We start from the raw sequence: 26,609 nt of genomic DNA on the forward strand, positions 1-26,609 counted from the left end.
CAACAGAGATGACAGGGTATATCCCCATGCTCTATCCTTGTGCTCTTGTGGTCCCCCGGGGATTAGAATGAGAATATACTACATTATAAAAAAGGGTTTGACTGCTCTTTTTCACTCTTACAGCAAAATCCTGAGGGGGTGATACGTACCTGTGCACCTAAGAACCAAAAATATTTTTTTTTCCAAAGACTATTGATGAAAAATGCTGAAAATAAATTCAGACTAAGCACTAAAAAATCTTTAGCTCTTGGGTGAATCATGTTTTTCTCTCAGGGACTATTTATGTGAAGTCTTTATGGAGCGCTTGATCACGGCCTCATGCACACTTGTTGTCCCTGGCTGCCGGGGCATTCATTTGTTTGCCAGTGCCTCTCCTTGTGTTGCCCTGATAGCAGAGAGACAAGTGTCTATTTGCCTGCTGATAATCTCTGATAATGGACATTTGCTCCTCAGGCAGTGATTCTATCCAGGCAAATGCTTCTCAGAGTGTTTTCCATCACTACACTACCATGCAAAAGGATTTTGACAAAAATACATGGAAGATATGTATTTTATTTCAGACCATCACAAATATTTAGTGTAATCAAACTCTTTATCAATGGGAATATAAAAATTAGTATAATAAATAAAAAATATGTTTAACATCGGTAGTGTGTACACATAGGCATGGGAATGAAAAAAAGGATGAAGGGGGTTGGGGGAAAAACAGAAAAAGATGGAAGCTATCACATCAGTTTCCATACTTTTGATGATCTTGTGTGATTAAGATTAAATGACATTTGGCTGAGGTGGAGAATTTTCTCTCGCTGTTGGTACTGTGCGTCTCTGTCAAAGGTGAGATAAGAAGAATGGGGGGAACTTATCTCCACCGGTGATGCAGAGCTTTTATCTGTAAACACAGCACATGCTCGCTAATGAACACTCATCACCCAACACTGGGGAGAGCAGAACGGACAAATAGCAGGTTAGCCGTGTAATTGCGTTCTGTAAATGGGTTTGGATCTGTAAAGTGAGTGAACTGGGGGAGAAGCTGGAATGGAATTCCAGATAAGCAAGATGGAGGATCCAACAGGAGACTGGCTGCAGTCTTAAAATGGAGGTGTTGCCAGGATTTGTTTGATGGCTATTGACTTTGGTTGTTATGACATCCTAGTACATGTATTGTCCATCTGTGTAACATTAGTGGAAATCATGGTACACACTATGCCTATTTGTGTGTGTGTGTGTGTGTGTGTGTGTGTGTGTGTGTGTGTGTGTGTGTGTGTGTGTGTGTGTGTGTGTGTGTGTGTGTGTGTGTGTGTGTGTGTGTGTGCGTGCGTGCGTGCGTGCGTGTGTCTTTTAAACATGCATGCATGTAATCTACAGGGCAGGATAGGAAGGTACCTTTGACTTGACACTCAGCTGTCTCTCCTGCACTGACTATAAGGTTCTTCCTCACTGTTTGCAATACCATGCCTTCAAATAATCACACAGAGAATAAAAATGATGTCTAATAAGCAATCATACCATGAAGGGAAATAGCTTTTTTTTCCTAAGCAAGAAATGATGGGCCTCAGAAACACTTGGTGGACTTGAAAGAACCATTATGGAATTTCAGTGGTTAAAATGAATCTCTTCACCAGAGCCATACACCAGAGCGGTGAGTAATGTGTTCTTTCCAATTAACCTTTCGTCCGAATTTTGATTGACAGGCAATCTGGCAATTCAGAAGGTCGATAGTTTATCACGGGAGTTGCATCATCAAAAGGCAATGTCCCTTTATGGGTGAACAAATTGATTTCAGAATGAGACCGGTAGCAGTTACATTTTACGTTTAGTTTTACATTAACAGGGGATTCCGCCTGTTTATTGACATAACGGCATTGACATAACGGTAAAGAATAACGTGTATCTAACTGATTGTTGTTGAAAATAGGTAGGCCTACATTACCAATCACATTCGCCTCCAATACCTTCATATTGAGTATCCTTAGAATTCGGACGATAGCTAACATTTTACGTTGACTTTCCTGTAAAACCGTAAGCTTGCTAACTAGCTTACTACTATATCTTCACTGTAACACAGATAACTATGACATTACTTGTTGAAAACATGATCGTATGGATATTCTAGGCGAAATAACTTCATGTGTGGGTGAATTAATGTGTAAGGGGACGTTATGATATAAGGTTTAGCTTGCATCTAGTAGAAAGCCCATTGACCACTGTTATAATGAGTCAGTTTGTGATATTTTTGCTAGTTAACCTGAAATACCGAAAACAAAAATGACAGGAACTTGATTGTTGTCTACATCCCTCTCTTACACGAAGATAAATCTCACTCCAACCCTATCTTGTGACTTTAAGTCATGTTTGATTGAAGATTTAAACTTTTAAAGATCTTTTCTCTACCAGTGTAGGTGCACCATCACCAGTTTCTAAATCGAATCCTTTAGTTTGTCCTCTAAAAGGGGCGTTGCCGTTTCAATGACGCGCCCCCCTTGGTAATCTATAAATCCACTATTGGGTTTGATAACAACACAACAACACACACAGATTTATTGGACTCATATATCCACTGCACAGCGTTATAGGATGTGTCACTCATTAACTTCAGCAATGCAGATTTCCATAATGTTGACAATAGATAATGCTATGATTCCAATAAAAACTTACCAGTAAACTTATTTACTCTGCAGTGCAAGAGATTTGTCCACAATGTTGAATTGGTTGTGTTTTGGATCTGTACGCTTTTCCTGGCTCAGTTGTTGTTGTGTCCCCTTCTGTGATAAGTTTAATATTTTAAATGTATCATTCCAATTTTGCACTGTACATAATGCAACTCCTTCTGCCATGCATGGGATGATGAATGATTATTCCACAATACATCACTGATTTTTCTGGCAATGCATTGCCTCTTTGGTGCTTTGCAGGTAATCTCAGACGACAAGGCTATATATTTGGACGTTGGATATGGTTAGAGTAGCTTCCCATGAAAACCATGGGCTTGGTAAAATTGCTGCTGGCGATAGGTGGCTTACATACACATTACCTTTCCATTCATAAGTAAGATTTGTATGTAAAGTCCAACTCTGGCACATTTTTCTCCATTTTCTCTGCTCTACTTGATGACACAAATTGTGGACATTCTTCAAGTGTCCACAGGTGGGTAGCAGCAAAAAACTCCCTGGTTGTCTTCACAAGGTTCCAAACAATTAGCTGTAGTCAGTTAACTGCTTGTGCTCTGTTTGCTACCCCTTAATGTTAACACCTTCAGTGTCTGCCACAAATGCTTCGTCTTCAGTATCTCTGTTGTGTTCTTTGCAGACTTCAGTTCGGTTGCCCCCTTCACAGCTTACCAGTCACTAAAACGGAACAATCTTTTACGACTCGGGCTTGAAGACTACCAAAGCGTAGACAGTATAGCCTTTGCTCACCTCTCCCATGAGGATTTAGAGCTTCATGCCAAGCAGTTGAATCCTACTCCAGAATTCATCATAAAGGAACGTGTGCCAAAGGTACTTAGCTGTGACAGTTGTGGCCTTGCTTTTCATATAACAAGATGTCTCAGAACAAAGCAACATATCTTCTGGTACAACAGTTTACCATATCCAATGGTATCCATGTGGGCACTGTGAGAAAGCTTCCCAATTTACCTCACGTTTCTGGAAAGCATGCCTTGAGCCCTTAGGGCCGAGAAGGGACATCAAGACACTACCTTTGAAGCTTTGCCTTTAAAAAATCTTCATGGAGTGAAGCCCACATCAATCGATGCCTACCTCTCTGGGAGGGTCACATTTTAAATTCTAACTTGGTTTTGTATTCCATCTACACCCTTTTTTTTATTCAGCTTCAGTGAAGCTGCTTTCTGCTGAGGCTTATAGTGTTTGGAAGAGAACAAGGGCAGCATTTTGTGTTTGTTTTTGAGCAGTGCAGGGTGGCTTAGTCCTAACTAGAGGGTTTTCCAATTACCCAGTAAATCTCACCATAGTCCATTACAACTTACTTAGTCGTGTCCTCTGGTAGTGACATCTTTGCTTATCAGTCATGTTTTTAGCTCCTGTTTATTAACTATCATTGTCCTGAATTAGTGAGCATTTAGCATTTTTGGAATAGCATTTTTGCTGTTGTCTGCAATCAAGGAATGGTTTCTGTGAACCATTTCAACTGAAAAGTTCCCATTTTCACACCAGTTTGTGTCCTCAGGTTGTGATGCAACAGACTGCAAAGAACATTCAGTTGCATAGACCTAATATTGCACTTGTCTTTCTTTCCAGTACACTCTTCCCATGTAGTGTGGATCACCTGTCATGAAATGACAAACTGCAGTGATTTTAGTTATTACTCAATGAGCTCTGATGTCACGATGCTCTCATTTGTATCTGTCCCACCATCTACAAATATTAAATGGTTTCACAAGGATAAAATATCCTTACACTTTGTGTCCTCTTCCAGTCCTGTCTGAGCCCATCTGTATCCTGTTGACAGACTTTGAGTCCACCATGTTATTGATGGCAGGCTATCGGAGGGGACCCCATCCAGAAGACATTAATCTCTCGCTTGGAATTTATTTTTGGTGTCTCAGAGATGGGACAATATTTTCAATTTTAACCTAGGATTCTGAGCTAAAGGTGGAATTAGCAGGCAGGCATAAAGGGCAACAGGGGATCGTTCCAGCATCCTCCTATCTGGAATTAGTTGTCAAGTGGAGAGTTATGGGAAGATGAGTGTAGACAAAAAGAAGTAAGAGGACAACACAAACGTACACATTAATCTTGTCAACGCTGTTAAGTGCTGCTAAAGGTGTCACTGGAAACAGGTGTCATACTATATAAAGGATTTGTATGGCACTTAACCATTTTTTGTTAATTTCTGTTTTGTGCAGGACATATTCTACTCTCCGTTGTTGGATTTGTCCTTCTGTCATTTCTGAAGGGCGTTATACTTGACACAATAAAGGGAGTGTCACACAAGGTGACCAAACAGTATTGGTGAATTCATCTTTTTGACAGAATATCAGGGCTGGGTTTATAAGGCTGCATTAGATAAGGATGTGAAAGATGGACTGATATAAAGGCTTGGCCCGGCTGCAGGCCATAGTTTTCATATGTCATCTTACTGTCAAGCTTCCCTGCACGGCACTACATGCATACCCATGGTAACAGTAGAAAGCTTAAGTCAACTAACCTAAGTCAACTCACCCTCACTGTACCCCCCCCCCCCCCCCCCCCCCCTCTTCTCACCTAAAGGGTGTGGCCCTCCCCCCCCCTTCTGTTCTGTGACCTGACTGAATGTATAAAATGCCATTGCGTTCTGCTATCAGGTAGGCCTTTCTTGAAGCAGCAGCTGAGAGGGGTCTCCACGCTGAATTAAACCTCCACAAACATGACTTCGTCCTCCGGTCCATTCTTCAACTTTAGCGTGCTTATTAATATTCTGACAGTACACTTAAGGATCCACTGTAAAATAAGACCATAGGCCTATATTCATTTCTTAAGTAATCCATGTTTGTATCCATAATGTCCAGAATAAATCCACACAAACCAAGAAAAAAAATACATAAAAAAATGAAACGTTAGACAAGTGAAACAAAGTTCAAAACATAATTTTGTCTGCTTTAGAATGACACCTCAGTCATCACAATAACCCAATCAGACAGCAAGGTATATCCATGCGAAACTAATTATTCCAATTGGATTGGAAAACTGGTTAGTCTGGTTGTATGGTGATATGATACCCACACTGGTACAGCGAATGCATGCACCCAGTACAGTTGCACAGTTGCCATGACAGCTACAGTCAATCCTTCTGTGGAAAACACATTCCATTAAGTTTCTTGATTGGTCCGCTTCAAAATGACATAAGATACCAGTGTTTGTCCCACTCCATTCATTAGTAATCCTCAATTATGTGCAGCATGCACATGGTAAATAAGAATTATTTAAAGTAATAAAAAAAGAATGCAAACATTTATCATTCCTCTATTCCAATTTGAATAGCTTTTGATTGGGATGAGATTTGAGTTCCAGATTTGTTAAGGTATAACCTGTATAACCTGACCAATACAATTTCCCACTGGCATCCACACAAATCTAGATCTAAAGGGAAAAAAAATAAAGGAATGCCTACATTTTGGGTAATCAAGGTAATCAATGTCTTTCAAACATTTTAGATGGCATGTACGGTATGTAGGTTATCATTTTTCATATTGTGAGTTGTCTGTAACACATCTTCTGCAATCAGCCTACAAGTAGGCCTTGAAATTTCGGTAAGCAACTCTAGGTGGAAATTGCCAGAAAATGCCAAGATTTTTTAAAAAGATTGGTAAAAATATGGGTTGGTTGTTGGAGGCAAGAATGTTGGTGTAAAAAAAGGAAAACATAAATGTATAACATATATAGCAGGGGTCTTCAACGTTTTTCAGGCCAGGGACCCCCAAACTGATGGCGAGATGAGCAGGGACCCCCTACTATATAAATTGCATAACATTTTGTTTATAATATACTGGGCCTAGTGGCAAATAAACATAGCTAACCTGTTATTGTGTATTCAATACTAAGCTATTCAAATAATACAAAGGTTAATATATTCATTAACATTTTTATTTTTTAACATGAATTGAACCTAACATTTTTGGAACAACGAATTTAACTTAACGTTTTTTAACATTGAATTTAATTTAACATTTAACAACATGAAAGGTACAGGGTGGCCGTGCCACTGCCATTTATAAACATACATCTTGCAAACAACTCTGAGCTAACAATTAATAACAACTTATTATAATAATTCACAGACATATGTTTTTATTTCATCATACATAAAAAAGGGACAGTGAATCCTCAAGCATCTGTCGATGGCACATCCTCCCACATTAGTGAGATGTATCTTCTTTTCAATAACTCAGTTGTTAAGATTGTAGGTAGTAGCATGCTAACATTAGCTAGGGGGCTCATACACCTCGCAAATCCTCTCAGACTTATTTTCCAGTTACAATTCAAAAAATTTGACTTTGTACAGTGTCTTTTTCTCTTTATTTATTTTTTTTAAATCTAAGCAAAAGAATGTCAAACTAACAATTTATAGGTACAAACAAGACCAGCTATGGAGTTTGGTCCGCCATCTTTTATTTTTGATCTTTAGACTGGAGCAGAAACGCGATCTTATTGGCTAGTGCCTGTGCTGTCGTATTTGCATGAAAGGTGCTGTGAGTGAACCGGTGCCCAGCTTGAGAGAGCTCCTGTGGGTAGCTGAATGTGTCGATTTGACTGAAAGATAACGTCTTCTCGATCAATTTATACGTTCGCTACCATATGTTGGATTTATGTTAATGTAAATTTAAAGGGAATAAATACAATTCTGATTCGGAAGACATTTATATTTGTGGAAAAAAAATTGGTTGAATTTTTTTTTTTTTTTTAAATATTAAAAAAAATTATCTTGACAACCAAAGATTTCGCGACCCCCCTGCAGTACCTCCGCGGACCCCCTGTTGAAGACCCCTGATGTATAGTATTGGTTTTCCCATGCATTAAATGCTGTTTCATTTAAAAATGTTAAAGGTAAACTTTTGATGGAACTAATGAAATCGGTGTTGTTTTGATGAGAGTTGTTTCCCCTCAGTGGTGTAGCATGACAGCCTTAGCTGGAGGCTGAAGACATGCCACAACCATACAACCAAAATAGACCCTGATAAGGTCACTGAACACATTGATATGTGATATTTATGTGCTAATGGCTGAACATTCAGCAGTAAAGGCACATATGCAAAAAAAAACTTGATCTTATAAGAGTATATTGGGGGGAATAGTGCAAGTCACTGGGGAAGGGCTTGTTATCCTGCCCTGGTGACGTCCACAGACGGTGTGGTGTGAGAGGCACTGATAAGGGTGGACAGAAAAGGCACCTGGAGGGGAAGCTCATGAACCCTGTCCAAGTAAGCAAATATATTTGGCAAATATGCCAAAGGCAGCCTGCTAGCAGGGGCCAATCAGCTTTGGCAGGGCTGGTTTTGTTGACCACACTGCAAATATTGAGAGTAGTGAGAAGGTCAATTTGTTGAGACGAAAAAGGCTGATGCCATTGTACATTGTGCTATGGTACAGTACCATGTAAAAGGAAGCATGAGCAATTCCATTCTGCATGTTTAAACACACATTTGTTCTACACCATGGGATATTGTGGACTGAACCCCTAGATAATGAAAAAAAAATCAACTGAGCTCCTTAATGTATACCTACTGACTCAAACCGCTCCTCACGGAGTCCATTCTTTCAAATGTTTCTAATCTCAACGTATCAGCAATCGTTTCAGTGGGGAAAATCTTTCCCTCAGACGTGGCATAAATCATAGCCATGCAAGCCTGTCAGCCATATTGCTAATTATGAGGCCCATCTGCAGTTCCATTACCACGAGTGAGCTGCGAGCTGAGGAGAGGTGCAGCCATGAAGCTTGACAGCCAGCCTGCACCCCACAACAGAGAATAATAACACCTGTACCAGCCCTTGCTGCTGTGTGAATACAAAGCGTGTGCATCCATCAAGTCAGAAAGTACAGCCATGGTGGAATTTAAACACACACACACAAGCACGCACGCTAACACGCACACACACACAACCATGTGAAAAATGAAAGCTGACATAGAAAAACACACACACACACACTAACACAAACACAATGGGCTATGGGAGGGGATTCCATACATAGGAACATACACACACACACACACACACACACACACACACACACACACACACACACACACACACACACACACACACACACACACACACACACACACAGGTTAAGGGAGGGGACCCAATCCAAGGACATTAATCTCTCTCTATCTGTTTGTGTGTCTCAGAGATGGGACAACACACAATGGGAAACACACACACACACACACACACACACACACACACACAAATAAAAACAGCATGGTGATATATATTTTACATGATATAATAATTACATTTCTCAGCTTTGTGGTGGTCTTCCCTTCTTCTTGCTGTTTATTTGAAGGCTCACACAGACTATTTATAATAATATTTATTGACATTTTACAGGTGCCCTCATGACACTGACATCAAAAACACATGATGCTATACGCCATATACATTTCACACACAGATTAAAAGCAATGGTGAACTTTTTTTTAGTGGTTTTTACTTATCAACTGCTGTTGAGGATAAGTTCAAGTATTCATATTAGCTGAGATTTGATGATCTGCGAGATAGAGCTTATTTCATCACCTGAAAAAAAATACTTTTTGTCACCTGAAAACAAGTCTGATATCTAATGAAATCATCATGCCTGTTACTAAATAAGATATTAGTAGTACATTTAAAACAATCCTACTTTGATGCACTCTAAACTACACAACAGTATGGCATTTCCAGTTTCTTTTTTTTGGTAAAGGTAAACCACTACACCACTAACAAAGACACACAGGACACCCATTATAATAATTTAAGTAATATGACACAGGCTGGAGGAATACCTGTGAGGTGTGCGTAGTAATTCAGCTGATCTATCTCTTACTCCAAAGCTCATGGCAATGAACCCATTTAATTCAGTCTTTTAGACTTAATAACCATCAACCAATTTCAGTGGCATGCCTTTAGAATCAAGTCTGTCAGTGTACCATGCTTCTTTCAGTGGTCTTTGTGTGAAAGCTCACATCGTTACAGGTTGGGTAATACCCTCAGAGTCTTTCTAGCTGGATATGCAGAGAAAAACATGCAGGAAAATGCACAGAGAGGCCTACATACTAAGACAGCCCTGCAAACATTATGTCAGTTACAGGAGAGTTAACCTGCAGAGCATTTCTGTTATAATGACATAACCATGGCAACAGCAATGTCATTCAAATGTCCTCATTTCCCCAAAGTGTAAAATCAGTCCAGCTTTACAAGGGGAAGAAGGCATGTGATTATCACATTATCCTATTATCCTCCATTGTTCGCAGTTTCAGTGAATGTGGTCACGAATGTCAGGTCTAATTCAAACCTTCCCCACTGCAGACAGACTGCAGCATTTGCTTTCAACATTTGTAGCACTGATTAAGTTTGAAATGTCTGCGCTATCCACAACTCTGCTGTGAGGCAAAGTTCATGGTACTGTTATCAGTTTTCTGTCTGGATCCCATTCTTTTTTTTTGCCAATTCCTCATCCTCCCTCCCTCCCTCTCTCCTTCTCGGCCTCCCTTTGCTTTTAAATCACTCTAATCTGGAGTGTGCCGTGGGGCCCGCTGTTTCGCACGCCGCTCGGCACCCTGGGGGAACCTCCACTTGGGTGCCAGCGCCTTCATCTTCTTCTTTTTCTTGTCCGAGGCTGAGCACCACACGCGCTCGCAGTACTGCTCCACGCGCTGGAAGTTGCTGTAGCCGATGAGCTGGAGAAACTCCTTGTACCACAGCTTGGAGGTGGCCGGCCCCGCGGGGAGGCTGGGGAAGGGACAAGGCAGGGCCGCGGATGACCTGTACATATGGCCGCCACCGTCGCTCACATCCTCCCTCTCCTCCTTCCCTTCGCCACCTCCTCCTCTGTGGAAGAGCCCCTCCAGACGCTCCTCCTCCAGCACCTCCAGGGTGATGCGGGCCAGCGGCTGCACAAAGCCGTGCTCCACCGACTGGCAGAGGTAGGTGCCAGCGTCGGCCCTGCGCAGACGCAGGAACAGTAGCCCGTGGCTGGTCCTCACCACCCGCTCATCCCCAGGGATCTGACGAGATTTCAGCATATGCATGTTAGAAAGAACACTTTCATTGCATGCTTATGGTGTCATACTACTAGCATCTTAATGGATGTGTGGCTTCTGTTAGTGTGATATGATTTTAAAATTGAATTGAAGGGCACCATGAATTATTCAGTTCACAATGATTCATTTCTATTAAAATAATGATTAATTATACAACCACTAGACCAGCCTTTCACCAATCAGCATTGACCACCACCACTAACAATGCAAGCTGATATATTAGTCTTCCCAAACCCCGTCGGTAGTAAGGTAATAGTGACTTTGCCCAATATGAATAAATGCACTCTTTATTCTTGTCCTGACTTTAATTCTTCAATGTTTTCTAGTTTTGCTATAACTGTTTGCATCGCTTCGTCAAGCTGTTGCTCTGCCGCCATTGTTGTAACTATACAAATTAAACAAATGCTTAACTTCAACGTCTTTGCGCTTGGCCAACCCCACTGGACGCTGATTTGTGGTCCCTTCAGAATGGCCCATCATTTCATCTTAAGAATCTTACATTAGCCCAACTTCAAACAGAACAAGTGGTCCTTTATCAGCAGGCAGTTTTACCCAAGCCAGGTTGTTCCAATGTAGTTATTTGCCATGCTGAAGTTAATTGGCTTATAAAAGGCTCAAGGCGGCCATAACAGTCCCTCTGCCCAGTGGTTAAAATACGTTTATTAAAGACTGATTGTAAGGTTACGCTCAACGCCTCCACACAGGAGCCATGCATTAGCATTTCTTAAGACTGGATGGAAATTGAAGATAAGAGAGCCTTCCCAGGGTTCCACAAAGACACGAGGCCAGACCTGAAACCCACACAAATGCTTTGATGTATAGCAGAGCTAGAAGAGAGGGCGGAGAAGACAGATGCTAACATAAGTCTCATATGTATCACACCCTGTGGTCTTCTAACAGGTGCTATTAAATGTCCTCTCTCCAGAGTGCCATGGTTAATAGCTGAGATTGAACACTTATCACTTCATGCATTTCAAATAACGGCAATTTTAAGCACTTTGAGGGGAAAAAATTGACTTTTTGCCAATAACACATATGAGATGCTTTTATGGTTCAAACTGGCAGATATAATGCCTTGGGAAAATGTAATGTACCTTATTGATAATAATTTAAACAATGATTCATCTAATTAATAAAAAAAAAATCTAAATTGGGCCGGGATCAGTAAACCATTAACTGAGTAAAAAGTCAAGCTTGAATTCAAGCTCAGTATGGTTTGTCAGTTATGGTCGGCCTTGGACAGAAGGTTGACAGGCTATGTCCAACTCGTGTTAAAACTTAAGACCCAATTGAGGCTTTTGACAGCAAGGTGCATCCAGTTTGTGTGTGTGTGTGTTCGGTGTAGATGGGTATGTGTGTATGTGTTCGGTGTGTGTGTGTGTGTGTTAGGTGTGGATGGGTATGTGTGTATGTGTTCGGTGTGTGTGTGTGTGTGTGTGTGTGTGTGTGTGTGTGTGTGTGTTTGTATGTGTGTGTGTGTTTGGTGTGGATGGGTATGTGTGTATGTGTGTATGTGTTCGGTGTGTGTGTGTGTGTGTGTGTGTGTGTGTTCGGTGTGGATGGGTATGTGTGTGTATGTGTGGGGTGGATGGGTATGTGTGCATGTTTTCGGCCTGTGTATGTGTGTGTGTTCGGTGTGGATGGGTATGTGTAGCTCACCTCCTCCATGTCAGTTCCTCTCAGCAAAAACCAAAGGAGTCTGGCCTGCAGGGACCTGGGGCTGCACTCCAGCAAAGTGCTGTTATTCTCCACCCCATATACCAGCTTCTCCGCAGCTCTGCCTCTGTGGTCCTCTACAACACACACACACACACACACACACACACACACACACACACACACACACACACACACACACACACACACACACACACACACACACACACACACACACACACACACACACACACACACACACACACACACACACACACACACATACGGGTGTTAGTCTTGACTTAAGCTTTTCCAAAGTTCCGTCACTTCTACACTCACTACACAGCTGTCCTTCAATTGAAGATGTATTGTCTTTCTTCTCACACTCTATATCAGTTTCCACTCTCTCCCACTACCCCACCTCCCTCTCTCTCTCTCTCTCTCTCTCTCTCTCTCTTTCATATGTGCACTCATGCTCATCTTTACAATGGGATCTGTTCCTACAAATGGACTGCAGAACCCAAATATTAAATTTGTATAAACAGTGTCACTTGTCTGAAAAGCATAACAATAAAAGTTAAATTGCAGAAGAACAAGTGGATGGAGAACATGATGGGAATTCATTACCTTTCCCATCTGTCTGAAACAAATGAGTATTGTCATTTCATGTGCAGTACAGTGGAGCAATTGGACGTGAATAAATATATAAACAAATAAAGAAAGAAAATGGTTGACGGTAATTTCATATTCTGAAATATGGTTTCCATTGCCATGACGATTCATTGTGATTTTATACTGGTAATTGCAAGGCTAAGATGTTGGTACTGATGGATGTGTGTGCAAGTGTGTGTGTGTGTTTTTGTGCATTTGTGTTAGTAGGTGTGTGTGTCTGTCAATGCACGCAAGTCAAGTGTGTATACACACACACACACAGACACACACACACACTTACATTACACACAGTATTTGCATGCACACACATACACACCAAATCCAGTACAAAAATAAACAACACTGGACATATTGATTGCATTTCCACATCATTCAAATCCACAGGGTTATGTTAACCTTTCTTTGGAGCCGCACTCTCTCTTGTTATGTGAATGCTTGGCAGGCGAGATCAGAACTTGTTTTTTCACTGTCCCCATTTTTCACAATCCTGATATGCTTTAGATTACAAACCAGAGCACTGGTTCTGGACCTGCTGCTCCAGAAAGGCTGTGCTGGGGGAGGGGGCTCATCAGAACCCTGGGGTTGGCTCTGAGTCAGGTCAGACCCCCCACTGGGTTTAAATATTACAAACCCCAGGAGAGGAGCAGGTGGTCATCTAAAAGCCATCATGGTAATGGCCCAGAATGTTTGTGTTACATATTAGATACTGTCTTGGTTTCAGGAAGTGCATTGTGATGTTAGAGAAAGCAAATGAGTTTGAATAAGATGAGTTTAATGTTGAAGCAATACATCTCAATTATAGTTTACTTAGTTTGAGGGTTAGTCTAGGACAGGATACCTGTATGTATTTGTGCAAGTACATTATCTGAGGCTGCGCATAAACATGTGTTAAACATTAGGCAGATGTGGTCTAATCAAGGCACTAGCTTTGCAGCGGGTCACATAATTCAGTCACAAAAAAATGGTTCATTCCCCCAATTCAGCTTTCTTGCCATGGCTTGTTTGAAAGAATAACATAATGAACTACAACTATGCTATGGCTCTATTTCAATAGCTAGTTGTCTTTCTGATCATTCAGTATGTGATAGTATAGCTAGTATGTGATTGCTAGCTATTATAGTTTAGCTGGTAAGATAATGTTGGTTAGCCTGAAGGCTAGCTAGCTAATTATTATATTTTCACTATTTTAGAAAGCTATTTTGGAAAATTAGCCAGAGGTATCTTATAACCTCAGTATTAGGATAATGTAGGGTATTGAATATTCGCTTCTTAAAATGTTAAACAAAGCCTCACTGATCATGAAACCCTTCCACTCCTTCTTATGCTATCTGTAACCTATCTTCCTGCCTATCTGTCTCTTTCTGTTCTTTTCTCTTGCTCCATTTCTATCCTGTCACTGTCTGATGGGTTTCTCTATTCTTCTCCTCTTGCCTTCTCAGTCCTTCCCTTTCTCTCTCTCTCTCTCTCTCTCTCACACACACACACACACACACACACACACACACACACACACACACACACACACACACACACACACACACACACACACATTCCCAAACAAATACACATGCACACCCACATAGTAAAAGACCCCCACCAGCCAGCTCACCAGTGATCTGAAGCCCATTACACTGCTGAACAGCATTGCCATGTTTGATGTCCTGCCTCCTGAATCGCCTGTAATGATAAACAACAAGCCCACACAAGAAATAAGTAAAAACACTGACACTTTGCTCTGTGCAATGTCAATCATCCCTACTGTTTGGCACTCTAGCCAGACCTGCATGAAGCGTGAAATCACCAAAGACAGGGACAAAAAAATAAAAATAAAATCCTTGAAAAAGGGAGATGGGGGAGTGATTGTGAGGCATAATAACATATGAAGGGATAAAAAGACTGAAAGACAGACAAGATTGAAATTAAAACCAGACACAGAAAATACACATGGTGGAAAAAAGGAAAGAGCAGGGAGAGTTAAAGTAAGACTGAGAGAAAGAGAAAGAGAAATCAAACTCTGCTTTTATCTGAGACGTTTGACAGAACCTCCGTGTTGATCAATTACTGCCGCGCATGTGTTATTCGTCGGTGGGTGGGAGGCACAGAGGGCCAAGGCACAGACGCGAACGTGACTAGGCAGCCCTGGAGGAGGAGGAAGAAGAGGAGGAGGAGGAGGAGGAGGAGGAGGTGTATGACTGTGTCTGTGTATGTGTGTGTGTAGGGGGGGAGGCATGTGTCAGAGCTCCTGATGCAGGATTAGGGAAACACCCTTGCACGCCGTCAGCTTGGATGAGTGTCCACGCCATCAGTGCCGTAGGCCGTCCACCTGCCCACGTGCCACTCAGAGAGAGATGTGCTCACGCTGAGAGAGCCCGCTGCTGCCACTCAGCTCCTGACGACATCACAGCTCTAATGCTAGTGAGCTACAGGGCTTTGTTGTTTTAACCTCCATATTCGGTTCTATCTCTCTGTCCCAAGTCAAACTCGCCGTTTCTGTCTGTCTGTCTGTCTGTCTGTCTGTCTGTCTGTCTGTCTGTCTGTCTGTCTGTCTGTCTGTCTGTCTGTCTGTCTGTCTGTCTGTTTGTATGTATGTATGTATGTATGTATGTATGTATGTATGTATGTATGTATGTATGTATGTATGTATGTATGTATGTATGTATGTATGTATGTATGTATGTATGTATGTATGTATGTATGTATGTATGTATGTATGTATGTATGTATGTATGTATGTACTGTATGTATGTATGTATGTATGTATGTATGTATGTATGTATGTATGTATGTATGTATGTCTGTCTGTCTGTCTGTCTGTCTATCTATCTATCTATCTATCTATCTATGGTGCTTCTACCTCCTCCCTCTGCTTCTTTCTTGCATAGGGCAATAAACACACCCCCACAACCCCACAATCCACACACACACACACATGTGCACGCAGGCAAGCTCGGAGGCGTACAAAACTCGCCCTCTCACACACACTCAGACACACACACACACACACTTATCGGTGTGTATTTTCATACCACAGTGCTGACTCGTTCCTACAGTGGCTGACCTACAGACCACTCCCTGGGGATGCTGGCCGCGGGTAGAAGGGATGCTGAGAGACAGATATGGTAAGAGACGGGTCGTGGGTCACAGGAGCCGCGGGGCATCTGGATGGGTGCTGTGTCACTGTGTCATTTTTATTAGCCATGGAGCAATTATAAATGTCAGCAAAAACGGTTTTAGCTTGGGACAAGAATTCAAATAATGAAGATTATTTAGAAGAGAGAATGCCTATGCTCCTCTTGAAATCATTATTTGGATATTTTTTGTCTTTGTATCTGTATCAGCAGAATTAATAACCTTGAGCAGAAATTGCAGCAGGAGGAAGGTATCTGCTCTGTGATAAATGTGTTCAGTTTGAACACCTGAACGAATACTGACACACTCACTCAGTCTCACAACCAGGCCAACCCTTTATACAACATTTACTTTTCTCTGGCTCAAAGCGAGGTATCACCACAAATTCTGCCGGCAGGTGCTGTGTGTTAAAATTAGGGTGTGAAGCCTATGTAACACCACTCTCTATAACTGTGGAACACCTGACAACTCCTGTTATGACACATCCATGCCATCTGCTGTCTACCTCACAAAGTTCTCAAGACATGAATCACCATGGACACAAAACAACTGCACAGACTCTGAAAGGTGGTCAGACACAAACAAAGTGAAAAAGTGGGTGTCTTAAAATGACACATTCAATAGTGGAAATGCTTAAGGCATTAAGTGAATGAAGCTCTGGACTATTTACTCCGATGCGAAGAATCAGAAGAGCCATTGCTGGAGCACTAGCCATTTAGATCCAGGTTATTTGTAGTCATGTCATCATCCTCAGGCCTGCTGCCTATTCCAGGTCACAACAGGGGGGTTTCTGCTTATCTCAGCCCAGGCTGTGTTAAGGGTGTGTCTGCATACTCCACCAAATGTGTTCACGTAGGGCGTCCATGATCACTGTATGTGTGTGTGTGTGTGTGTGTGCCTGTGACTATGCGTTTGAGAGATGATGAGTGCTGTGTATGTATGCTTGTGTTGTTGGGCTCTCACCGGCTCTTGGTGTAGTGACCAGCAGGGTAGTATCGTGAGCAGGTGACCCCATCCCAGGCACAGTAGGGGTCACGTGCCAGGCAGCAGTCTGCACACGCTGAGCCGTAAAGGTCACACTGGTGGAGGTGTGTCTGTGCCACGCCGACCTCCGATCCTACATACAGCTGTTGCTGCACAACACAGGTGAAAGGGGATGCATTGAGAAAGAAGACATTTAATGAAATAGGATTTCTGGATGGAGAAATTCTTTCAACAATAGCCACTGATTTAGTTGATTGGATGGCAAGGGCTGACTGGAGTGAAATGCAGCGCAGGGGTTTCATGGTAGATTATACATCAGTAGCTGATTATTGGAGTGGTTCTGGACGAGGCTTTGTGTGGAGTGACCGGATCTGCAGCAGCTGTGGCCCATTTTCACTGTCTGTGTTTACTACGTAACAGTTATTTCATGCCCTCTCCCTAACATGTGCTACTCATTTACACCATCTAGTGGTGGGTGGCCAAACCTGAAGGACCTATTACTATAATCAACTAATTGTGCTCAGTACATCACAATCCATTGTCTGACAGTAATGTATGGCCTGTGTGTGAGTGCAGTCTTTACCCTTTTAGTGGAGATCAAGATCTCTGTCACTGGCACTAGCTCCTGAGGAGGTGAAAAGATATTTATTTAAAGATTTAGATTTATACATCAACAGGAAAAACTACAAGCAAACAAGAGAAAAAAATATATAATTAGCAACACTAATGGAATAATTCCCATGGTAAGTGAAGAGGTTTTTAAGCTGACTGTGAATGCTAATTTCTCCAAAAACCCCTTACCCCCCAACCGAACACATACACACACACAAACACACACACACACACACACACACACACACACACACACACACACACACACACACACACACACACACACACACACACCCTTCAGCATTAAAAAGACTCTAAATTCACTGCAGAGAATTTATACCCCAGTGGAAGATACATTGTTTACTGCCTCTTTTTGATAGCTTTTTGTCATGTTAATTACACTGCCACAAGGGCCATGCTGAATCAATTATCCTCAAGCATGTTATATAAAATGCATTTCACAATCCCCAGAAGAAGCCTTAAACGCAAACTAGAGAAATTCTCTGAATATTTTTCCCCCCAACATCAGCATATGTGTTCACCACCATTTGAAAAAAATCTCTTTTTCAGCACTTCTCATAGATAAGACCAATAATATCTCTTTCCTCCCTGCTCTTTATGTGTTGGAGGCGTAGTCTGTTGACTCACTGACGTACTACATCCTGTAAATTCTATCGTTAAGCTAGGCGCCCAATAGCAAACACCAGTGGATTTTGCAACACTTACTTTAAACACTTGCAGCTCCTCCAGGAGCACCTCCTCCATGGTGTCAGACTCTTTGTTGTAGATAGTGATGTATTTCAGCACAACAGATTTATCTGCAGAGGAAGAGGAAGGGGAAGGGAAATGATAGCGGGTTTTGCCTGTCATTGTGATTAACCCACAGTCACAAAGAGTGTCCAGAGCCGCTGCATCTGTTTTGATACTGTGACCTCTTTATTGTAAGCCTGTTAAAAGCTGATAAGCGGGTGGACTGTGTTGTCAATAAAAAAAAAACAACTACAAACAGATAAACAAACAAAGCCAACTCCAAAAGCTTTGGGAGAGTGGCTCCGTTTCACTTCAACAGAGCTTGCAGCTTGTGGTTATATTTATGTTTGTTTCTAAGCATTTCAGGAAAGGTTGAGAAGATGTGGGGACTGTGTTCTCTGCAAATAAATGTAATTTTTTTTATATTTATGTATTTATATTTGTGTATATGTGTTTATATTTTCTATGTACCTGTGTGTGTGTGTGTGTGTGTGTGTGTGTGTGTGTGTGTGTGTGTGTGTGTGTGTGTATAAAGCTCACCAGTGCCGATGTAGAGCACGTTGTAGTGTCCGTCCTCTGCCTCCACGTGGTCCACAGCCAGCTGGGTGAAGTTTCGTCCGCCGGTCTCCAGCAGGATGGGCCGGTGCTGACGAGGCCGCACCGCGTTAAACATCAGTGGGTGGGTACGCACAAAACGCAGAACCTCATCTGGAAAGTCCTTAGAACTGGAGAACTGCCCTCCATTTATCTTACTGGCACACTGGAGTGCACGCGAGAGAGAGAGAGAGAGAGAGAGAGAGAGAGAGAGAGAGAGAGAGGGAGGGAGAAAGGACAAACAATAAACATAACAACAATATTAAAATGAGTTCTGACTCAGCTTTGCATTTTTACTGGTACTCAAAAAATGTGTCCAAAAAGGGCGAGCTTATCAACATTTTTACGTCAGTGTTTCAACATGAGCATAGCAGGACCCCTGCCTCATTCTCCTGCTCTCTCTTATGTTGGCTTCCAGGCTGCAGCGGGTAATTAGGATTTCACTGCTGTTGGACACAGCTCTGGTGCACTCTCTCCGAAAAGGTCAGCTGCCACAGGTTTGGCAAACACTTATTTATTTCATTCAAAATTACATTGCTGCAGCGCAGAAGAGCAATAACTACGAGATGAGCGCAGAGAGCAATAACTGAGAGAGCAAATCCTCCCAAACCCAGGCCCGGGTAATTATATCCATGGGGCTTCCATGCCAAAGAGAACAGATAATCATCGTGTTGATTGTGTAAGTTGAGAGAAGAGAGAGACACAAAGGCCTGATCTTGCCTGGATAAAGAAGAAAGAATCCTGATGCGAGCATAATCAGTTCTGCTGTGGACAGGACTAAGCCAGCTAAGGACACGAGAAAAGAAAAATCGGCCTCGGCATGCGAGGCTCTGCCCACACGGGAGTCTGGTGAAGTTGTCAGTAACTGTAACGGGCAAAACTAACATAAAAGCTTGCGCTTGGGAACTGAAAAAGGATCCTGGATCCAGGTAGCCTTTAAGTTAAGAACAAAGCGAACATCTGCTGAAGATCTATATCCAACTACTGAGTTTATATTAAACAGTGCATTGTGTACTGTGATTAAAACCCTTTTTTTAGTAAACCAATGTTTTTCATATGTATCTGATATTTTGTGAAGTGGGTAAATATTCACTGATATCCTCATGCTAATAACCCATAACATTTAATTCCCATATGCAGTATTTTTTGAACTACTTAAAATGTAAAGCAAGTACAATGCAAACTCTGAATATAATGTCAAATCTGAAGACTGATGAATTTCATTTATAGTCTTTGGAGAGCCAGAAGCAATTGAGAATACCAACTACGAATAAAGCCAAACATAGTGAATGATGTAAATTCTACAAGGCGGAAAACAAAACAAGTTTAAATGCTTTAAGTGAGGGGAGAAACATGATCAGGGGCTGGTGTCTCGGCTTAGATCGATCTATCAGTGGAAAGGTCTGCCTCTTAGCTACGTAATCGATGGCTTTGTCTCCTGCTGTTGAGACAGACTGTGGACCTACCGATCCAGGCCTAGGGAAAGGCACTTTGCCCTCGTACATGGTCCAGTGGTGCCCAGCCTGCTCACGGTGGGCAAAAGGCCCGTTGAAGGTCGCCCGGATGTCCTCCATACTGTACACGCATACCGCATAGCCCTTAAACACATTACTAAGGTGGAGAAAGAACAGAGCAAATAAGGCCAAACAGAGAAAACAGAGAGAGAGAAAGAAAGAGAGAAACAGAGAGAGAGTGAGACATGAGTAATGAAACAAAGATGAGTGTAAATAACCTCGGTGACATATTTATGGCACAGTCAAAAAATGTGAGTGCTTGCGTGTGTAGGGAAGTTTTAGCTGTTACTTGAAGATACATATGGTTTGGCAGTTCAATTTCTACTGACCTTGTGGTACTGAACAGCCCAAAAATCTCTGGATTCTTGTTATCCTTTTTCCTCAGAACAAACACGTCCTCTGTAAAACACACACACACACACACACACACACAAGCACATTAATTCTTTTCCATCTGACCTCATCTCAAAAACCCTCTTTGCATCCTTGAAGTGCCTTAAGCACATCCCTAGTCAAGAAAGCGCCCTCATTCACACTGAAGAGGTCATTGCCACAGTGCAAATCATGAAGCCCACTCAACAAGCACACTTAATGAAGCACAAGTGTTCTTTGAGGAAAACAAAGAGAGGAGCACAGTGGCTTTCTCTTGCGCAGATGAAGCCCTTGAGGTGCAGGTATGCACAGAGGGGTGGCAGTGCTGCAGCACCTCCGCGTAGCAGGAGAGGCATCTGCTTTTCCATTCTGCTATGTTGGGGTCGACCCTGTTGTGACAGCTCCACAGGTGGTGCTCGTGATCCTTCCCCTGCTCCATATTTCACCACACAAAGACACTACCAGCGCCTGCTCTTTCACTGAAGGCCTCTGCTCAATGGACAGCATTGAGCAGAGGTGGTTTGTCTTCAGCAAACTGAATGAGTGTCTGGGGGACTTTCAAACTCTATGAAGGTCTGTGCATCTACAGGCTGGTGTGGAGTTTTTTTTAGATTGCTTTTTCCCTTTGCCTTTCTACTTGATTGAACTTTGATATTTTGCCCAGATCTTTGCACAAACCACATACAAATCAAGTGTAGTCTGCATATAAATAAATAAATATACATTCTTGTATAAGCAGCTATTTCGGTTTTGTGTTGAAATGGGTGAAGCATAAGGTAAAATTACTGCGCTCTAGATCATCTAATTCCTTTTGCGTCACAAAAAGTCTGCTTTTCATTTGTTGCTCCGGTGCCTTTGCATTTAAATCTAGTCACAGGCAGACGTTCGCTCAAATATGTAAAGTGACTTTAATGTGCAGTGACACATTTCATCTGAGGGTCTCAGTTCAATAGTTTGGGAGGTTTTTTTGGCAAGTGAACATCTTGTACATTTCTTGTACATCTTATTACCGAGCTCATCGAAATGAGTGTCGATGCCATTGGGTCCTGAGACGGAGCAGATGAGACGCGTCTTCAGGAAAGAACTCCACCTTTTCACCTGCATCCTCTGGCCACCCTCATCATTCTGAGGTGAACAAGAGAGAGAGAGAGAGAGAGAGAGAGAGAGAGAGAGAGAGAGACAGAGAAAAAAAATGAAAGATAGTTGGAGGAAGAGAATATGGATGGAAAATCACTCGTATCTCTGGGGCAGCTTAGATAGCAGTAAATAATGTTGTAGTGCTCGTTTCCTGGATACAGTGAATATGTTGGCTCTCCCTCTGAAAGCTACTCACAGCACAGACTCGGGCCACTCTGGTGTGCACAGCCTTGCCCCCTCCCTCCACATCAGACACCCGCTCCGTGAAGAAGAAGTACACCTTATCATCGGCCGGGTCGTCATTGTCCGGAATCACAGCTGAGCCAATAAACTTGGGTTCTGAGAGGATACAAAACATCACACACACACACACACACACACACACACACACACACACACACACACACACACACACACACACACACACACACACACACACACACACACACACACACACATACACACACAAAATAAGAAGTTGTATTACTTTACATCCTCTCTGCGTGGGTTATATATCATGTGGCTTGGGAGAGTTGTTTAAATTGGATGTCGTCCAGTTATAAGACAGTTCTTTGAATGAATTATTGTGTCTTTAAAGAGTAGTTCATCACGCGCACACACATACACACACAGCACTGTCGACTCCCACTGGTGCCAGGAGAAGAGCAGTCGATTTGGGGTGAGCTCATTAGCACCTCGTTACATTGCCTTACATGGGAGGATGTGGTGGAAGAGCTGTTAACACATTTTATCGCATTTATGAGCCCTTAACCAAACATCCCAACATCTACCACTCATATACATATATCACTGTTTCACACACATGCACACACACACACACACACACACACACTACACTACACTACACATACACACACACACACACACACACACATACACACACACACACACACTACACATACAAACACACCCACTCACATACACAAATACACAAACACACACACACACTACACTACACATACAAACACACACACACACACACACACACACACACACAGACACACACACAAACACACGCACACACACACACACACACACACACACACACACACACACTACACTACACATACAAACACACACACTCACATGCACACACACACAAACACACACACACTACACTGCACTACACTACACATACTAACACACACACTCACATACACACATACACAAACAAACACACACACACACACACACACACACACACACACACACACACACACACACACACACACACACACACACACTCACTCACATACACACATACACAAACAAACACACACACACACACACACACACACACACACACATACACACACTCACTCACATACACACTACACACACACTCACACACACACACACACACACACACACACACACACACACACACACACACACACACATATCCACACACAAACAGAGGCACACTAGACTACATACACACACAATCACACATCCAAACATGAATAACAACTACACCCTCTCTCTCTCTCTCTCTCTCTCTCACTCACACACACCCAAACATAAACACACACAAACACACACAGGTGTTGCTGCACTAACTGACACCACTGCTCCATTGCTTTGACATTTTAAATCCGGACTCCTGTAGCATGCTAAGCCTCCTCAGTCCCAGATGAAACGTGTGCTCCGTCTGGTTCGGACTGGGACTGACTGGCTTTGATTGGTTCTGTCTGGTTCTGTCAGCTGTTCCAAGTGGAGATGGATGGCTCCTGTCTGGGAGCCCTCTCTGCTCCTGCTTATGATTAATGGGGCAGACATGTTTAACAGAGCCCCCTGACCGTCTAGCCCGAACCATACACACTTGTCTTGCTTTGTCTTGGATTCACTGTTTTTTTGGGGACACACTAACACACACACACACACACACACACACACACACACACACACACACACACACAGTGTGCCACATACACTTTACCCTCCCAAGTAACCCATGAAAACTAAAGGATACCCCACATTCCTCCTGTCAAACCCCATTCCAAACACACTTGTGGATCACACACGCATACATACATATTCACATATGCACACTCCAACCATACACACACATGCACACTCCAACCATACACTCACATGCACACACACACACACACACACACACACACACACACACACACACACACACACACACGGAAAAGCCATTACTGTCAGTAGGCACTGTGATGATAGCGCAGCAAAGCGTAAATGAAATGGATCTTCTGTACGCTTGTGAAAAGAGGCAGTATGTATGATGGAGGAGGACCTGGACAGGCTCACAGCGGGAGAGGAGTGGCCATCATCTCCCAGCCCCGCACATACCTCCACCTGCTCCCCTCATCTCCACCATGCTTACAAGCCACCTCCTCATCTTGGCTGTGACTGATTGATTAGGGAGTAAGGTGTCTGAGTGGGGAGAGTGTATGTGTTTGTGTATGAACGTATGTGTTTCCAAAATATTTTTGAGATTAAGACAAATTAAAATAGGTGTAACGCTTGGTAAGTGATTGGACACAGAACACCAGAAGCCATCGATGATCTCAAGATGGACCGAAGAAAACTGAACTAGAGCGAGGTTTATGCTAACAACGACCTGAACACTGAGCCCATGACGCTTTCATGTCCACATTAACTGTGCAATATGAAATACATTCTCTGTTAAGAAAACTTGCGATACGTGGACAAGCCATGGATTACCAATGAGATTGAGAATCTATTTAAAAAGACGAATGTACTAAATAGAATATTTATAAAACATAGAACAAAAAGCACAAATTATATACAGTATATACACTGAAAATGACCAAATCTACACAATGGACAACCATTTGTCCATGGTCTGGTCAGAGGGCCATATGGTGGTTTAATAGAGGACTTCTCTCTGATCTCACAACAAAGGACTCATTGCTTACAGTAAACACAATCCAACAAAAGGCTTCACACATCTGGTAAAAAAGGCCTCTTCACTTCCAGACAGAGAGTCAATTAACTAGTGGTTAACCGACTAGTGAGGTCGCACCCCCGTCACCTAGGCACAGAGTTAATCTAGGATGACTGTAACACCCAAAACTATCTGTACATGTATATGAATTAAAGATATTCATGTTTTGTCTTGAATTGATCCTTAAAATATGGACAAGAGTCCACATACCATTTATTGTATTCATAACATATTTGCACCATTGTAATGCATTTTACTGTCCCATGATATTCAGACATGTATAAACCTTGCTTAAACCTAGCAGTGAAAGGTCTGCCTATTGCAAGTATAGATATGTGTTATGATTATTGTGTATAAAACGTGCAACTCTTGTTTTTGACTTTTTGTGTAAATTGCCTAACTATAGTATTTTCAGTTACGTAAAAATTCTTACTCTAAACTCAATGCCTTATTGTTATTTATTCATGTCTATGTGAAATTTTGGTTTTAATATTGATATTAATATCTAATTATTAATATGGACTGAAATAAATAACTACTATTACTTCTACTACTATGTACTAGAGTGTGAAAGTAAATAGACTGCAGTGTGAGAGGTTTCAACTCTCGAGTTTGAAAGCAACCCGGATTGTTCTAAACCATTTGGCCATTTTGTTGTCTGCCACTTTGCAGCTGGCTCTGTGCACTGATGGAGGGACTGTGGAGAGTAAATGTTTTGGTTGGGGAAGTGGATGAGAATGAAGTGTTGTTTAGGAAAGAAGTGTGTGTGTGTGTGTGTGTGTGTGTGTGTGTGTGTGTGTGTGTGTGTGTGTGTGTGTGTGTGTGTGTGTGTGTGTGTGTGTGTGTGTGTGTGTGTGTGTGCGTGCACGCGTTTGTGTAGTGCAGTGGAAATGAGAGATGTTTGTGAAATGGCTTTGAGGGTAGGACAGAGAGATAGAGAGAGAGAGAGTGTGTGTAGCAGAGTGGAAATAAGAGTTGTTTGAATTTAAGGTGTTTGTGTTTGCGAATGTGTGTGTGTCTGTGTCAGTTTTTGTGTGTATGTGTGTGTGTTTGTGTAGTGCAGTGGAAACGAGTGTTGTTCGGGAAATGACTGTTTGAGAAGGAGAAAAGAGATAGAGATAGAGAGAGAGAGAGAGAGAGAGAGTGTGTGGTGCAGAATGGAAATGAATGTTGTTTGGGAATAAGGTGTTTGTGTGAACGAATGTGTGTGTGTGTGTGTGCGTGTAAGGGGTGCACTTGAGTCGTTTGTCTGCTCTGGAGTGATGCTGTTTCCATGCTGCTGAGTGCCTTGTGATGCTGCACTGATTCTCCTCCATCTGCAGGAATGCCACGGCGTGCACTCACTCTCACTGCGGGCCGGTCTGTGTAAGTGATGGGTTGTTTGGGCTGCGATTGCTCTCAGCGCTTTCTCTGCAGGAGTTATGTATATTGATTGCTGAGTGTTGTGTGATGTGCGAATCCCTGTTTGTTCTAGAGAGCAAAGCGTTATATTGTG

General features: G+C 42.3%; 1 protein-coding gene across 1 annotated transcript in view; it reads right to left on the minus strand.

Moving 5' to 3' along the window:
- Nucleotides 1-10,201: 10,201 nt before the first annotated feature.
- Nucleotides 10,202-26,609, minus strand: part of sema3e (sema domain, immunoglobulin domain (Ig), short basic domain, secreted, (semaphorin) 3E) — a gene marked incomplete at both ends in the record, with an annotated part of 42,107 nt that continues 25,699 nt past the window's right edge. The window contains 11 exons of the mRNA XM_080841626.1: nt 10,202-10,699; nt 12,395-12,528; nt 14,673-14,740; nt 17,156-17,325; nt 17,760-17,801; nt 18,515-18,606; nt 19,079-19,298; nt 20,599-20,743; nt 20,976-21,045; nt 22,029-22,143; nt 22,352-22,494. Coding sequence (XP_080697752.1) covers nt 10,202-10,699; nt 12,395-12,528; nt 14,673-14,740; nt 17,156-17,325; nt 17,760-17,801; nt 18,515-18,606; nt 19,079-19,298; nt 20,599-20,743; nt 20,976-21,045; nt 22,029-22,143; nt 22,352-22,494 — 1,697 coding nt within the window. The remainder of the gene's footprint in view (nt 10,700-12,394; nt 12,529-14,672; nt 14,741-17,155; nt 17,326-17,759; nt 17,802-18,514; nt 18,607-19,078; nt 19,299-20,598; nt 20,744-20,975; nt 21,046-22,028; nt 22,144-22,351; nt 22,495-26,609) is intronic.

This window comes from Sprattus sprattus (assembly GCF_963457725.1).
Source record: "Sprattus sprattus genome assembly, chromosome: 7".
Classification (NCBI taxonomy): Eukaryota; Metazoa; Chordata; class Actinopteri; order Clupeiformes; family Clupeidae; genus Sprattus; species Sprattus sprattus.